Source organism: Physella acuta, unplaced genomic scaffold (assembly GCF_028476545.2).
Source record: "Physella acuta isolate Inbredline_101_S28 unplaced genomic scaffold, ASM2847654v3 ptg000325l, whole genome shotgun sequence".
Lineage (NCBI taxonomy): Eukaryota > Metazoa > Mollusca > Gastropoda > Physidae > Physella > Physella acuta.
The window spans coordinates 103,488-120,037 of NW_026731844.1; the positions used below are offsets into that span (position 1 = coordinate 103,488).

Below are 16,550 nucleotides of genomic sequence, written 5' to 3' on the forward strand. Positions count from 1 at the left end.
TACACAGCTAATGTCTGCCTACATGTCCCATGGCTGTACACAGCTAATGTCTGCCTACATGGCTGTACACAGCTAATGTCTGCCTACATGGCTGAACACAGCTAATGTCTGCCTACATGTCCCATGGCTGTACACAGCTAATGTCTGCCTACATGGCTGTACACAGCTAATGTCTGCCTACATGGCTGTACACAGCTAATGTCTGCCTACATGGCTGTACACAACTAATGTCTGCCTACATGTCCCATGGCTGTACACAGCTAATGTCTGCCTACATGGCTGTACACAGCTAATGTCTGCCTACATGTCCCATGGCTGTACACAACTAATGTCTGCCTACATGACTGTACACAGCTAATGTCTGCCTACATGGCTGTACACAACTAATGTCTGCCTACATGTCCCATGGTTGTACACAGCTAATGTCTGCCTACATGCCCCATGGCTGTACACAGCTAATGTCTGCCTACATGGCTGTACACAGCTAATGTCTGCCTACATGGCTGTACACAGCTAATGTCTGCCTACATGGCTGTACACAGCTAATGTCTGCCTACATGGCTGTACACAGCTAATGTCTGCCTACATGGCTGTACACAGCTAATGTCTGTCTACATGGCTGTACACAGCTAATGTCTGCCTACATGGCTGTACACAGCTAATGTCTGCCTACATGGCTGTACACAGCTAATGTCTGCCTACATGGCTGTACACAGCTAATGTCTGCCTACATGGCTGTACACAACTAATGTCTGCCTACATGTCCCATGGCTGTACACAGCTAATGTCTGCCTACATGGCTGTACACAGCTAATGTCTGCCTACATGTCCCATGGCTGTACACAACTAATGTCTGCCTACATGACTGTACACAGCTAATGTCTGCCTACATGGCTGTACACAGCTAATGTCTGCCTACATGTCCCATGGCTGTACACAACTAATGTCTGCCTACATGACTCTACACAGCTAATGTCTGTCTACATGGCTGTACCTAGCTAATGTCTGCCTACATGGCTGTACACAGCTAATGTCTGCCTACATGGCTGTACACAGCTAATGTCTGCCTACATGTCCCATGGCTGTACACAGCTAATGTCTGCCTACATGTCCCATGGCTGAACACAGCTAATGTCTGCCTACATGTCCCATGGCTGTACACAGCTAATGTCTGCCTACATGGCTGTACCTAGCTAATGTCTGCCTACATGTCCCATGGCTGAACACAGCTAATGTCTGCCTACATGTCCCATGGCTGTACACAGCTAATGTCTGCCTACATGTCCCATGGCTGAACACAGCTAATGTCTGCCTACATGTCCCATGGCTGTACACAGCTAATGTCTGCCTACATGGCTGTACACAGCTAATGTCTGCCTACATGGCTGTACACAACTAATGTCTGCCTACATGGCTGTACACAACTAATGTCTGCCTACATGACTGTACACAGCTAATGTCTGCCTACATGGCTGTACACAACTAATGTCTGCCTACATGTCCCATGGCTGTACACAGCTAATGTCTGCCTACATGGCTGTACACAGCTAATGTCTGCCTACATGTCCCACGGCTGTACACAGCTAATGTCTGCCTACATGGCTGTACACAGCTAATGTCTGCCTACATGTCCCATGGCTGTACACAGCTAATGTCTGCCTACATGGCTGTACACAGCTAATGTCTGCCTACATGGCTGTACACAACTAATGTCTGCCTACATGACTGTACACAGCTAATGTCTGCCTACATGGCTGTACACAGCTAATGTCTGCCTACATGTCCCATGGCTGTACACAACTAATGTCTGCCTACATGGCTGTACACAGCTAATGTCTGCCTACATGGCTGTACACAACTAATGTCTGCCTACATGTCCCATGGCTGTACACAGCTAATGTCTGCCTACATGGCTGTACACAGCTAATGTCTGCCTACATGTCCCATGGCTGTACACAGCTAATGTCTGCCTACATGGCTGTACACAGCTAATGTCTGCCTACATGTCCCATGGCTGTACACAGCTAATGTCTGCCTACATGGCTGTACACAGCTAATGTCTGCCTACATGTCCCATGGCTGAACACAGCTAATGTCTGCCTACATGTCCCATGGCTGTACACAGCTAATGTCTGCCTACATGGCTGTACCTAGCTAATGTCTGCCTACATGTCCCATGGCTGAACACAGCTAATGTCTGCCTACATGTCCCATGGCTGTACACAGCTAATGTCTGCCTACATGTCCCATGGCTGAACACAGCTAATGTCTGCCTACATGTCCCATGGCTGTACACAGCTAATGTCTGCCTACATGGCTGTACACAGCTAATGTCTGCCTACATGGCTGTACACAGCTAATGTCTGCCTACATGGCTGTACACAACTAATGTCTGCCTACATGACTGTACACAGCTAATGTCTGCCTACATGGCTGTACACAGCTAATGTCTGCCTACATGTCCCATGGCTGTACACAGCTAATGTCTGCCTACATGGCTGTACACAGCTAATGTCTGCCTACATGGCTGTACACAACTAATGTCTGCCTACATGTCCCATGGCTGTACACAGCTAATGTCTGCCTACATGGCTGTACACAGCTAATGTCTGCCTACATGCCCCATGGCTGTACCTAGCTAATGTCTGCCTACATGGCTGTACACAGCTAATGTCTGCCTACATGGCTGTACACAGCTAATGTCTGCCTACATGTCCCATGGCTGTACACAGCTAATGTCTGCCTACACGTCCCATGGCTGTACACAGCTAATGTCTGCCTACATGGCTGTACACAGCTAATGTCTGCCTACATGGCTGTACACAGCTAATGTCTGCCTACATGGCTGTACACAGCTAATGTCTGCCTACATGGCTGTACACAGCTAATGTCTGCCTACATGGCTGTACACAGCTAATGTCTGCCTACATGGCTGTACACAGCTAATGTCTGCCTACATGGCTGTACACAGCTAATGTCTGCCTACATGTCCCATGGCTGGCTCTATCACAGACCGCCCACAGCTATAATACCACACCAAAACCATTCTATCATGATCATCCCCGTCTATTGATTTCTGGATTTCGTTGCGCAATAACACATAACTTCATGGCTGTAACGGAATATGATCCTCAGGAAACTACCGACATAAACAACACCCTACAACTTCCTCTTACAGGCCATCCCACAATTTTCTCACTTTTTTCTTCCATGTCATTTCCATACGTCCATACCCCTTACTAGCATGTACTCGTTGAATACTAATATGCACTAATATGAACGTCTGCCTACTGATGAAGTGTTTATATTATTTTGTATTTGGCGTTCATCTGTACTTAGTCTATGATAGCCTGAGTACAAAGCTTCAAATGCGTCACTGGGTAGGGTGACACTCAGTGCGGTGACCCAGGGTGCCCCCTCCCCCCCCCCTGCTCCCCACCAAATACTAAATGTATTTTATTTTACAAAAGCCATAAGCAACTCGATGCAATGCCTATCCCAGATGGCGATACCATGCGCGTAATATAAAAAATTTAAGGAAGTCTTTTTAACTAACTGATAAAGTAGGTTTTTTTTCCTTGAAATTAGCTACATTTGGTGTCACCCGTTATGATGGTGTCACCCGTTTGAATGGTGTCACCCGTTTGGATGGTGTCACCCGTTTGGATGGTGTCACCCGTTTGGATGGTGTCACCCGTTTGGATGGTGTCACCCGTCTGGATGGTGTCACCCGGTGCTGTCCACACCCCCGCCTTGTGACGTAACTGCCAATCCCCTAACCTCATCGATTATCTTTAACAAAGCCACATCAACGTATTAAATCAGACGCCAGACAGCCACTCATCTGACAGCCATTTGTGCCACCCCCCCCCAACCCCCACACACACACCAGTATCAGGCGGAAGTACCCACTGACCAAGAGAAGAGAAGCCAGGCCGGCGGTCTTTTAGTGCTGATTTAATGGCCCATCACGAAATGTGATTGCCTGGGTACTTGGGAAGAGATGGAATATATCAAGCTTAAGGAACTATTGAGCTGCCCACCCCTCTCCAGTCATCTACTTCCATATATTTTTTTTTGTTTTATCGAACAGTCTGGAGTCCAACTGTGAAAGTAGAGAAACCTTTCACACGACGGCCTGGAGTTTTTAGAATACCGAGCTGGAATTGTGTCTCTGTTTTTAAAATCTTCGTTTTTTTCTTATACATTTTGTGTAGACGGAGTCTTATTTTTTTAATCTTCATACCACACGGTCACGTGATTGTACTGCGCTATCACACCTCACCATTATACAACACCATCATACCGAACACTTATACAGCACCATAATACATCATCATCATACAACACCATCATACAGTACTACTATACAACACCATCATACAGAACCTCTATACAGCACCATAATACATCATCATCATACAACACCATCATACAGCACTACTATACAGCACCATCATACAGTACTACTATACAGCACCATAATACAACACAATCATACAGCACCATGATACAGCACCATTAAACAGCACCATTATACAGGACCATCATGCAACACCATCATACAACATAATCATACAGCACCATTATACTATAATAACCGCACCGTAATACAACACTTTACACAATACAGTAATCCACACCATCATAAAAATCAAACCACATCATCATACATCACTGCCATACAATCATACACCACCATCATACTATCACCCACCACCATCATATAGATACAAGTGTACTAGCATACATCATCCACATACAAATCTAGCATACAACTTATGTTTACAACATCAATAGCATCAACAAAGTACATGAAACAGAAGCACAATAACAGCTTGAAGGATTGGTTTACTTTTTCATTTTGTCATTGCAAATATCATCTTTTAATATATTTTACATCTATATTTTAATTTCCTTTGTTGGTATTTTTTCTCCTTATGCATCAACGTTATTTCACTATATCATGTTTGTTTGTTGTTTTTTTTTTTATTTCTTTTGTTTATTTTTTATATTTTGTGTTTGTTTATTTTTTAATATTTTCTCGTCGTTTCAGACCTGCCGTCGCCCACGTGTAAGGAAACCCAATCCGTTAGCAGACACAGCCAATGGCGAATCAGATCCAGCGCTACCTTCACCTTGCTGTCTTCATCTTCAGCTGTCTGGGATCCAGGCTGGAAGATGAGACCAACTCGTGTAAAGTCTCGCCGTTCTTGGATAAGAGGTCACACGCCTCATTCTTGGGCAGTAAGTCAATATTAGATTTCTTGGGGGGGGGGGGGGGCATAAAATCTTAGAGAATAGATTCTTGCACTCCTATACTGGTGGACAGAAAGAGGAAATATATTTCATTACATCTTAGAAAGTGGATTTCTATAATCTTGGGGGGGGGGGGGGTGTCTGTCTTTGGAAATGGGGAGGGGGAATTACGAAGAGGCAAAAGATCATGTGTAAGCTACTGGATGCTAAGGAATTAAGTCGGGAAATAGGTCTTTATAATCGTGTACACCAAGGTCACGTGGTCTGTTGGTATTCACGTGGTAGACCTACCTAGGGTGACCGGAAAATTGCGCAACGGAAAACTGCATAAAAAATGTGCGTAAATGAATACTTTTTTCTAAATCGAGCATATAAAGACCTTAGCATAGAATGATAACTTGTACATTATAGCATAATTAAACATTCTCTTACGAAATATGAAAAAAATTAAAGTGTATTTGTATAATTCGTTTCCATTAGCTTATTTTTCTGTTTGCGCAGTTTTCCGATTTGCTCATTTTTTTCTGGTAACCGGTGCTTGACCATGCCATGTTATTAGATGAATTATGACCAATTGTGGTGGAGTAAGGCTTAAAACCAGCTACAAAATCGTGATACCGTTTATGGTAGACCAGTGGCGTCGCTAGGTCGGGTGTCGCCAAGTACGGCACCTCAAGGTGTCACCGCTTCTCCTCTCCCCCCCCCCCCCTCCACGCACACCAAATAAAAAAATTTATAGGTCATATATATATATATATATATATATATATATATATATATATATATATATATATATATATATATATATATATATATATATATATATATATATATACATTATTTTAATTTAAAAGGAACAAAGCGACGTTTCATGGTTTCCTCGATAGTTAGCATATATTTTGCAATTTTTGTCTTGGTGTCACCCCCCTCCAATTAGTGTCACACGGTGCCCCCCGCCCTCGCCTAGCGACGCCTCTGTGGTAGACCATCAAACCCCTCCTCTCTTAGTAATTGATGTGATACGTTACCTGCGGTTGTTGGTTGTGTTTTTTTTATATATATATATTTCATATTTAAATAAATAAATTGCAACAATGATTTTGTTTTCAAACCTAAGCAGATACCAAGCACATTGTGAATGGACTGTGTGTAGAAGAAGACGACACGGACCTCAACTCTAAACCTCCGTGTGTGAGCTATGCCCCAGACACAGCTACGCCCCCTGTCGGCGACAATATTATTATGACATCACAGAAACCCAGCTCCGCAGCAAAGGGGGAAAACAAAAGCAAAGTGGCGGACGTGAATGGGAGGAAAGGACATGTCAAAAAACAATTAGGCGCAACTAAAAAGTTGAAAGGTTCGAAAAGACAAAGAAAAAAGAACAAAAAGAAAAAAATGGGCAAGAAGAAAAAGAAAAGCTGAGTCTTATAATTTCAATTCCATCTCGTACCCAGATATTTAAGAAATATTTCTCGCTTCATGGTAGCTAGTTTAGACATTGTCATTCTCTGACCTACTTTTCAGCAGCGTACTGAAAGCGATGACGCGATTGGTTACAAACGGGAATGACGCTGAAATGGGACTTCTGGCTTACATGATCCTCAGATGATGACGTCATATAATGCTGATACAAATGCTATTGCATGTCGAAAATGAATGCCCGAATTACTCATAAAAAAGATATTCTGCTTGGGGCTTATGATTTGTGTCTAAATTGGATTTTGCCTTTATTTATCGCTGTAATTCTTGCCTAGGTTTTACTGCTTCAGTCTTCATTTTTCATTATGGTTTATTTCGCGGAATACGTTTTTAATTGAGATAGTTTTAAATTATTTTGATTGTGAGTGTTGAGTGTTAAATTGTGAGTGCTCCAGGTTAAACTGTGATAAATGAGTGTTAAAGTGTGAGTTAATGGTTAAGTTGTGGTAGATCAGAGTAAAAATGTGATGGTTTATTGTTAAATCATTGTGATAATCGAGTGTTAAATTATAATATTTAAACGTTTATATGTGATAAATCCATGTTGTGATATTAGATATGTGTTAAATTGCGTTAGTTTAGTGTTGAATTGTTGGAGTTTATCGTTAAATTATGATAGCTTAGTGTTAAATTGTTGGGGTTTATCGTTAAATTATGATAGCTTAGTGTAAAATTGTTGGGGTTTATCGTTAAATTATGATAGTTTAGTGTTGAATTGTTGGAGTTTATCGTTAAATTATGATAGCTTAGTGTTAAATTGTTGGGGTTTATCGTTAAATTATGATAGCTTAGTGTTAAATTGTTGGAGTTTATCGTTAAATTATGATAGCTTAGTGTTAAATTGTTGGGGTTTATCGTTAAATTATGATAGTTTAGTGTTGAATTGTTGGAGTTTATCGTTAAATTATGATAGCTTAGTGTTAAATTGTTGGGGTTTATCGTTAAATTATGATAGCTTAGTGTAAAATTGTTGGAGTTTATCGTTAAATTATGATAGCTTAGTGTTAAATTGTTGGAGTTTATCGTTAAATTATGATAGCTTAGTGTTAAATTATGTTCTGTATTAACTCGATATATAGAAGTGTAAAACCTGTTTCAGTTGTGCTGTGATACAAACTGAACGCGCAGCATAAAATCACGTGACGACCACGGTAGCCTATAGCTAAATATTTCGTCATCAGCATGTTATGTCATGTCAATGTAGATTGTTAATATTGTTCAACTTTTTAACCGTTGCATTCCTCTACCCGTGTGTTGAAGGACTTTTGCTGAATACAGAATTCCAGAAAAATATATTTTAGCATATCAATTTACTTCCTATTATATATATATATATATATATATATATATATATATATATATATATATATATATATATATATATATATATATAGGCCTATATATATATATATATATATATATATATATATATATAGGCCTATATATATATATATATATATATATATATATATATATATATATATATATATATATATATATATATATATATATATATATATATATATATATTTCGTGTTCATGCTACTTGTCTATGCTGACCACCACTTCAAGGCTAACTTTTCCATCGCCTCTTAAAAGCTTTAGCACATGTAGAGACCTCTACTTCAGAAATAAATCTAAAGAGGTAGTCTATAGACCACTATGCTACTTAGACGATTTTAACCCCCTCAACCTCCCAAAAAAACATTTTTCCCATCCCTACTCCTACTAAACATAGTGACAAAAAAAACCAATCCCTTCTCCGCCGCCTATAATGACGATTGGTACCGGTAATGCTAATCCCTTCACTGATCTGAAAAATGTGTTGTCCTACAGTGCTAGCAGTCAGTAATACTAGCTGATTCCTTTATGGACGGGCACAAAAAAAAACTTCTTAAAAATCAATTTGTTTTAATTAAACTACAAAATTCTACATGCTAGGATTCTCTACGGATCTCTAAATCAATAAATCCTTCTTTGATCTGACGCTTCATATCTTGTGAGGTTAAATCAAAAGTTGTAATAAACAAACAAAAAAAGCATTTTTTTTTTCAAATACAGAAATCAACAAACATACTTAAGAATTAGCATGGCGGCCTCTTTTTTTTTATTTAAATTTTTTTTTGTTATTCCCGATGACCTGGGGCTAAAAGTTCTTTTCTTATTGTTTTTATTTTTTTACTCAACAAACCACAAAAGAAGCGATCTATTGTCAGATTTCTACAATTGAAAATCAAAATTTCAAAACCCTCTCCAGCAAATCAAAAAATTGTTTTTAAAATTGTCAAGTTTATCCTGCTAACATTTAGCAAACAACTCCAATCAAAAGTGTTAGTGCGTTATTGGAGATGGTTTAATAATTATATGGTTGTTCTGTATTAGGATTGCAGGTTTTTGAGTAATGAGCAGTGAAGCTATACTATACATTAGACATAAGTATTAAGTAGAGAAGACAGAATACAATCGATTGTGTAGCTAGGACTGCCGACCTTGGCACACATCGTTAGCAAACTTGGCCCCACTTTCTCTTGCCTGGGAATTTGTTTAATACAATGTTGTTGTTGTTTTTTTTTAATACGATCATTTTATTTTTTTTTCAGCAAATTCATTTTTTAACTGAAGTTTAAATTATTCTGTCTTGAATTTTTTTTATTACAAATTGTTGGCGTATTCAAAAGTCGTAAAATCAAAGACGTTAATGAAGAAATTAAAATAAATTAGTCCATGCTCGTTCATGAATTCCCATTAAAAAAAATCGATGTAGCTGTATACAATTATGGTTTTTAAATCAATTATTTTCTTTTGATTTGATTTAACACAGCTGTGCATGTTGTGTGTTTTCTATTTATTGCCTATGCTACTTGCTAAGCAATTAATTAAATGTCTATATAAATCCTCATATAAACGCAACAAATAAACTATTTTCATTGTTTGACTGTTAGCCAAAGCTTTGAAAACTTCGCTGTATGTTTATAATATAATATAACAAGCACGATGTTCTAAAACTCTAATTACTGTAATGATTAGACCAAGGGATAATGCGAAAGTGGTGGTATAGATCATAGTTATGTCTCAGTTTTTATTTTCACGTCTCTTTACTATGGCGGGGTAAACACAATAGGAAAACAAAGATTTTCTTTTAACGCAGTACAAAGCTTTTTTTTTCTCATGTCAAAATGTAACAATTTTTATCAAACACCATGTGATTCAAAACTCTTGAGAGTGCTAGAAGCACCCTGCTGTGTGGCTGGTTCATAGAATTGTTATATAATTAGGGGTGGTGGTGGTCTTTTTATGACCTGTGCATAAGCCAACTGTTCAGTATTCAAATATTATGGTATCAAATAATGTACTTCAGTATTGCTATCAAAGTCTCCTATATCCGTATGGTGAACACATGTAAACATTGTCAAAATGATTTGAATGTATTTTCATAAAAATCTGTAATTAAATCAAATGTTCATTAGAACCTGGCTGTGTTCTTGTTTTTAATTAATGGATACATTGTGACCTACACGGGCTTCATCTAAAATACAACTAAGTGGTGGCCTGCATAAGATGTATATATATATATGTTAGGGGTTCGTCGAGAAATAGATATCTTATATCCCATTTCTGACACCAAATGTTAGGGCGGGGATAAACCGAAGAGGTGATCTTATTCACTCATCCGTGCACCTTTGCGTGGTGACAAAGGGGTCTAATAAGACCTGAGCAAAACTAATTAAAATCTATACAACACCAATATTAAACTAAAAATAAAACATAGTAAACACACATAATATGCATTTATTTATCTTTGTTTGACGTCACAAAGGTTTATATGTTAAAAGCAAAGACACAATACAAATAAGACCTGGCCAGTCTTTTATATTCAAGAAAACATCACTTGAATTTCTAATACTAGTCAAAAAGACAAAAATAATCAAACTTACATTTCAATGCAGAATTATTCACCGTAGTTACTGACATTAATTCATAGAAAACACATATATAAGTGTGGATAGCAAACCTACATTTACACAACTCAGAATTTATACATATGAATGTCCTTTCCTCTAGTCCTAACTTAACTACTTGCACTGCTTATGTAATCTCAGAATCACACTTGTCAAAGTTATTCTTCCTAGTCCTAATTTCACTTGTACTGCTATGTAATCTCAAAATCAAAAACGTAAATGTCATCGTCTCTAGTTCTAACTTTACTACTTGCACTGTTATGTAATCCCAGGACCACACGGGTAAATGTTATCATCGCTAATTCTGATTTCACTAATCAAACACGGTTAAAGTCCATCTATGAATACTCATCAGTACTCACAACAATCTAGCTCGACACTCAAGCGGCAGGGAGATTTCCCGCCACTGTAATACAACATTGGGCCACTGGTACAAACATCGGGCCACAAAGATAATGGCCACTGGACGAAGAACATATCTACACGGCAGGAAGATTTCCAGCCACTGGAATAAAACCTCTGGCCACTGGTACAAACATCGGGCCACAAAGATAATGGCCACTGGAACGAAGAACATATCTACACGGCAAACGTTTGGCCACTGGTACAACATTGGCCACATGTATAAACATCAGGTCACACATGTAAATATCTGGAACGAAACACATATGTACAGCAACAAAACATCTGCTGGGCCAATAATCCAGCCTTAGTGGCCAGCCTTCAAGGCTGCCACCATCCAAGGCCTAGACCATGGTGTCTAGCCTATGTGTCTGTGAGAGAAAAGAGAGACCTCAACATAGTCGCCCTTCCTCATTTATAGGCTAGTCTTGCCCCCTTATCATCTCCCTAGAGCTATAGAACCCGAGTTGGGCTCCGTCCCATCTCTCGACGTTCGAGATAACACCGGTCACTATGCACCCATGCGTTGCACACCCGATAACTGACCGCTATAGATCTTCACGTTGTCTCAGGGCTAACGATCGTGTCATACACCGCTCGAGCTAACGCACGACCACGCGGTACTCCCGCCGCGTTTCACACCTGACAACTGACCACTACAGAGGTCATGAGTAATGATTCTACCGGGATGTCCAGCGGCATGTCCGAATTCAACTTTAGACATAAATCACCGCGGGTGTCTTACCATCATTACGTGCCACTCATGCACCTGCATAGAGCTCGTAGCCCTTAACGACCAGAGTGAGCCGATAACATTTAATTAAATTTTAGATTTCCCTGGCCTGTTCATCCCCAATATCTTAGATTAACCCCTTGGGTTTCTATAACTAGTCCTAGTCACCTAAACCCCTTTAATAAGCACCCAAGTTACTATTAGATTTCCCCTGGCCTGCTCATCCCCAATATCTTAGATTAACCCCTTGGGTTTCTCTAACTAGTCCTAGTCACCTAAACCCCTTTAATAAGCACCCAAGTTACCATTTTACTTAAAAATAAACAATATAGTACCAGCCAACATGCTTACTTAAGAATCAACAATTTGGTACCAGCCAACACGTATATATATATATATATATATATATATATATATATATATATATATATATATATATATATATATATATATATATATATATATATATATATATATATATATATATATATGTGTCACTTTCTTATCCCAAGGCGTTACTACTAGTAAAATCTTTATACATATACTAGCTGCATCCCGTGCTCCGCCACGGTAAATCTTTTTTAAATGTACCAACTTGGGAACAGAACAAAACTAAACACAACACAAACGAACGCAAAAAAAAACAAAAAAAAAACGAAAAAACAAACACAACACTCATAACATAAACACAATTTAAATGCAATCATAAAGGCATATTGCTCACAGTCTAGCCCGTAGAGCCAAATCGCGCCCTTTCCGGCGATTTGCACCCCCCTCAAACTTTCGATTTGCACCCCCTTCCCCCCCCCCCCCCCGCCCTAAAACTTTCGATTTCCGCCACCCCCCCCCCCCCCTCGCAATTTTTTTCCAACCCACTTTGGCGCCCCCTAAGGTCGGCACCCGGGGATATATGCCCCCCCTCCTCGCTACGCCTCTCCTATAAAACCCGAAAGATAGATTATTAGAAAACGGTATATATAATAGGCAGTATCTATAATATATACAACGAGAATAAAATACTTTAAAAAAAACTTTTTAAAAAACCACGTTTTTCTTGTGGACTAAAAAGTAGAAAATAACTATTTACATACATTTGATGACAAAAAAACGTGGGTACGTTCACCATCAAATTTCCCGACCCATCTGCCCGACCCACGTTTTTTGTCATCAAATGTATGTAAATAGTTATTTTCTACTTTTTAGTCCACAAGAAAAACGTGGTTTTTTTAAAAGTTTTTTTTAAAGTATTTTATTTTCTCCTTTTTAGTCCGTTGCTACACATGAAAAACGTGGTTTTTAAAAAGTTTTTTATATAGTTTATTTTCTACTTTATCTAATCACTTGATTAAGTATGACTTGACTAAGTTTTTTTAAATACACGGACTAAAAAAATCTTGAGCGACCGATACGCTTTAAACAGAGAAAGGGTGTAATTTACGTTGCTGGCGTGGGGATCTACTCACGAATCACGTGATCAAATCTCCCATAAACAAACAAATAAACGCGAAGCTGAGTTAAGGAAAAACGTGTTTATGTGTATTTTAGCATGCCCAGCGTACCAACCGTGTCACCGTTAACAATGTGTTACCGTGTCCGTTCTCCTTTTTAGTCCGTTGCTACACATAAAAAACGTGGTTTTTTAAAAAGTTTTTTTAAAGTATTTTATTTTCTCCTTTTTAGTCCGTTGCTACACATGAAACACGTGGTTTTTAAAAAAAGTGTTTATAAATACACGGACTAAAAAAAAATCTTGAGCGACCAGGATTCGAACCTGGGTTGTCGCGGCCACAACGCGAAGTACTAACCACTATACGATCACGGCCAGCGCGCTCACATCAATTTATGGTCCTTGGGGCGTAATTAAATTAAGCTAATTACGGTCACTAATTGCTAGTTTTTATGATTGCATCTGAAATTGTTAGGCGAAAGTAGCATGCATGCCAAATTTCAGGTCTCTAGAGCAATCAGAAGTGGGCTAATTTTCGATGTCAATTTTAACAACAAACACACAAACGCGAAGCTGAGTTAATAAAAACGTGTTAAAAATGGCCCGTTGAGGAAGGGTACAACGGGCGCTAGGCCGATAGTGCTGTCTCTTTTCTCTAAACTAAAACCAACCCACCCCCCCCCACACACACCACCCCCCACCCCCACACACCACCCCCACCCCCCCACACACACCACCCCGCCACACACCGCCCCCCACCCCCCCCCCCACCCCCCACCCTCCACCACCCCCCCCCCCCCCCAAAAAAACATGTCTACCGTCCCATTCAACGAAATATAATTATATACTTGTTCCAGTGTCCGCCCCCTCCCAGAAAATTCTACCCCCGCCCCCGAAAATTTCAAGTACCCCCACCCCTCTCCGGGGAGGAAAAAGTCTGAAAGAAACACTGAAACCAACCCACCCCCCACACACCACCCCCCCACCCCCACACACCACCCCCCCCCCCCACCCCCAGTACTTTAAATTTTAAAAATTTACAATAGAGTTTCATAACTAAAACCATTGCGCACCTAATGAACGTGATGACGCGCCTATAATAGTGCTGAATAGTTGATTAAAAATTATAAGTAATAAACAGTAGGGCCTACATTCAGTGAATAAAATAAATAAAAGATTGCCTTTTATCAATCCATGCTAATTATAATTTTCTAACAATAATTTCCTCTTACACATCCGAATAATTTGCATTCACTAATTCCTTCTATGACGAACGTATATTTGCATTCACATTTTTTATTAGCGTGAGTTTAATGTATTTTTAAATTACCTCCTTTGTCAAAATTAGAAAAGAGTTAAATTAATTTGATTTTTCTACCGTACTGTTATTATGTTATTAAAATGTATCCACTTTTTATGGAAGCCTAAACGAAAATGATATTTGACATTAATCTTTTTAATACGTTTTAGCAGTTTGCGTGTATTTAATATTTTCTTGACGTTATGCGAAAGAGTAAAAACCGTGGCAATTATAAAATAGCTCTATGCCGCTATATAAACAAACCCTACTCTATTACTTATAATAAGACACTGCGGTGCACTGAAAAGCTCAGCATGGTGCGAATGTTTACTTTTATAGTCCCAAAATCTATAGCGATGACGGACGGAAGGAAGGAAGGAAGGACAGACACAGCCCGCTTATATTATACTAGCTGTATCCCGTGCTCCGCCACGGTAAATCATTTTTAAATGTACCAACTTTGGAACAGAACAAAACAAACAAAAACAACACAAACACAAAAAACACAACCACAAACACAACACAACCACAACACAACCACAACACAACCACAACACAAACACAACACAACACAACCACAACACAACCACAACACAAACACAACACAACACAACTACAACACAACCACAACAAAAACACAACCACAACAAAAACACAACAACACAGCCACAACACAACCACAACACAACCAAAAAACAACCACAATACAACCACAACACAACCACAACACAACCAAAAAAAAAAACAACACAACCACAACATTAGAATCACCACCAAACAACACGCTTTTTAGGCGTCCGCGCCCAAAGAGACCCTTTCCAACATTAAAAATTTAAGTCACATAAATAGATCCTACTCCATAACTTACAATAAAACAATGCGATGCAAATGAATGTACGGCAAGTGGTGTTTACTTTTATGGTTCTAAGAAAACACATTGGCAATGTAATTAGAATTACCACCGAAAATCACGCTTTTCCCAGGCGTCCGCGCCCAGAGAGAGTCTTTCCACCATTCTCTATATTATAATTATAAAATTTAACCATCTGTTAGCACCAAAAAACAAAAACAAAAAATAGTGATTTTGAGAAATCATAGACTAATTAGAAAATAATATAAATAATCTTAACATTTTTCTCTTTTAATTATGAACCTTAACATAGACTAATCAATGCGGTAGTAATAAAAAAAAGATTAACTTAAATTATTGTTGAGTTAAATATATTTTCAAATTACCTCCCTTGAAACAATTACCACAAAAAAAAAAGTGGAATTAATTAGCTTTTTCGACCTACTTTTATGGAAATGTATCCATTTTTTCTAGGAATATAAACTAAAATGATATTTGACATTAATCTTTTTAATACGTTTTAGCAGTTTGCGTGTATTTAATATTTTCTTGACGTTATGCGAAAGAGTAAAAACCGTGGCAATTATAAAATAGCTCTATGCCGCTATATAAACAAACCCTACTCTAATACTTATAATAAGACACTGCGGTGCACTGAAAAGCACAGCCTGGTGCGCAGTTTACTTTTATAGTCCCAAAATCTATAGCGATGACGGACGGAAGGAAGGAAGGAAGGACACGCTCAGCCCGCTTATATTATAGATATATATATATATATATATATATATATATATATATATATATATATATATATATATATATATATATAAGCGAAGTGGTCGGATCCCGACAGGGCACTTCCCGGCGCCACAGGCGCTTCAAATTTGACAGGCTCCTGCCTTGTGGAAATAGATTACGGGGGCCGGTGCCGGTTGGCCGCCAAGTCCAAGATGAGGGGGGTCAAAACTGACCTCGGCTGACCGGTGCCTTATATGAGCTATATATTGAAAAAAAATTCCCACGTAGGAACCTCTTCATAACTCCCGAGGTCGTATACAGATCCTCGGGGGTAGCGAAAAAAAAAACAATGGTATATTCGGGAAAAAACTCCGGAAGGG

The 16,550-nt window shown here is 38.9% G+C and overlaps 1 protein-coding gene across 3 annotated transcripts in view; it reads left to right on the forward strand.

Annotated features, from left to right (window-relative positions):
• Window positions 1-7,356, forward strand: part of LOC131940703 (uncharacterized) — a 43,046-nt gene extending 35,690 nt beyond the window's left edge. For 2 of the 3 annotated variants that reach the window (XM_059299457.1, XM_059299458.1), the window contains exons 2-3: window positions 5,057-5,247; window positions 6,377-7,356. In XM_059299457.1, coding sequence (XP_059155440.1) covers window positions 5,109-5,247; window positions 6,377-6,684 — 447 coding nt within the window. In that variant the 5' untranslated portion in view covers window positions 5,057-5,108 and the 3' untranslated portion in view covers window positions 6,685-7,356. The remainder of the gene's footprint in view (window positions 1-5,056; window positions 5,248-6,376) is intronic. The other variant, XM_059299459.1, reaches the window with a different exon arrangement.
• Window positions 7,357-16,550: the final 9,194 nt, after the last annotated feature.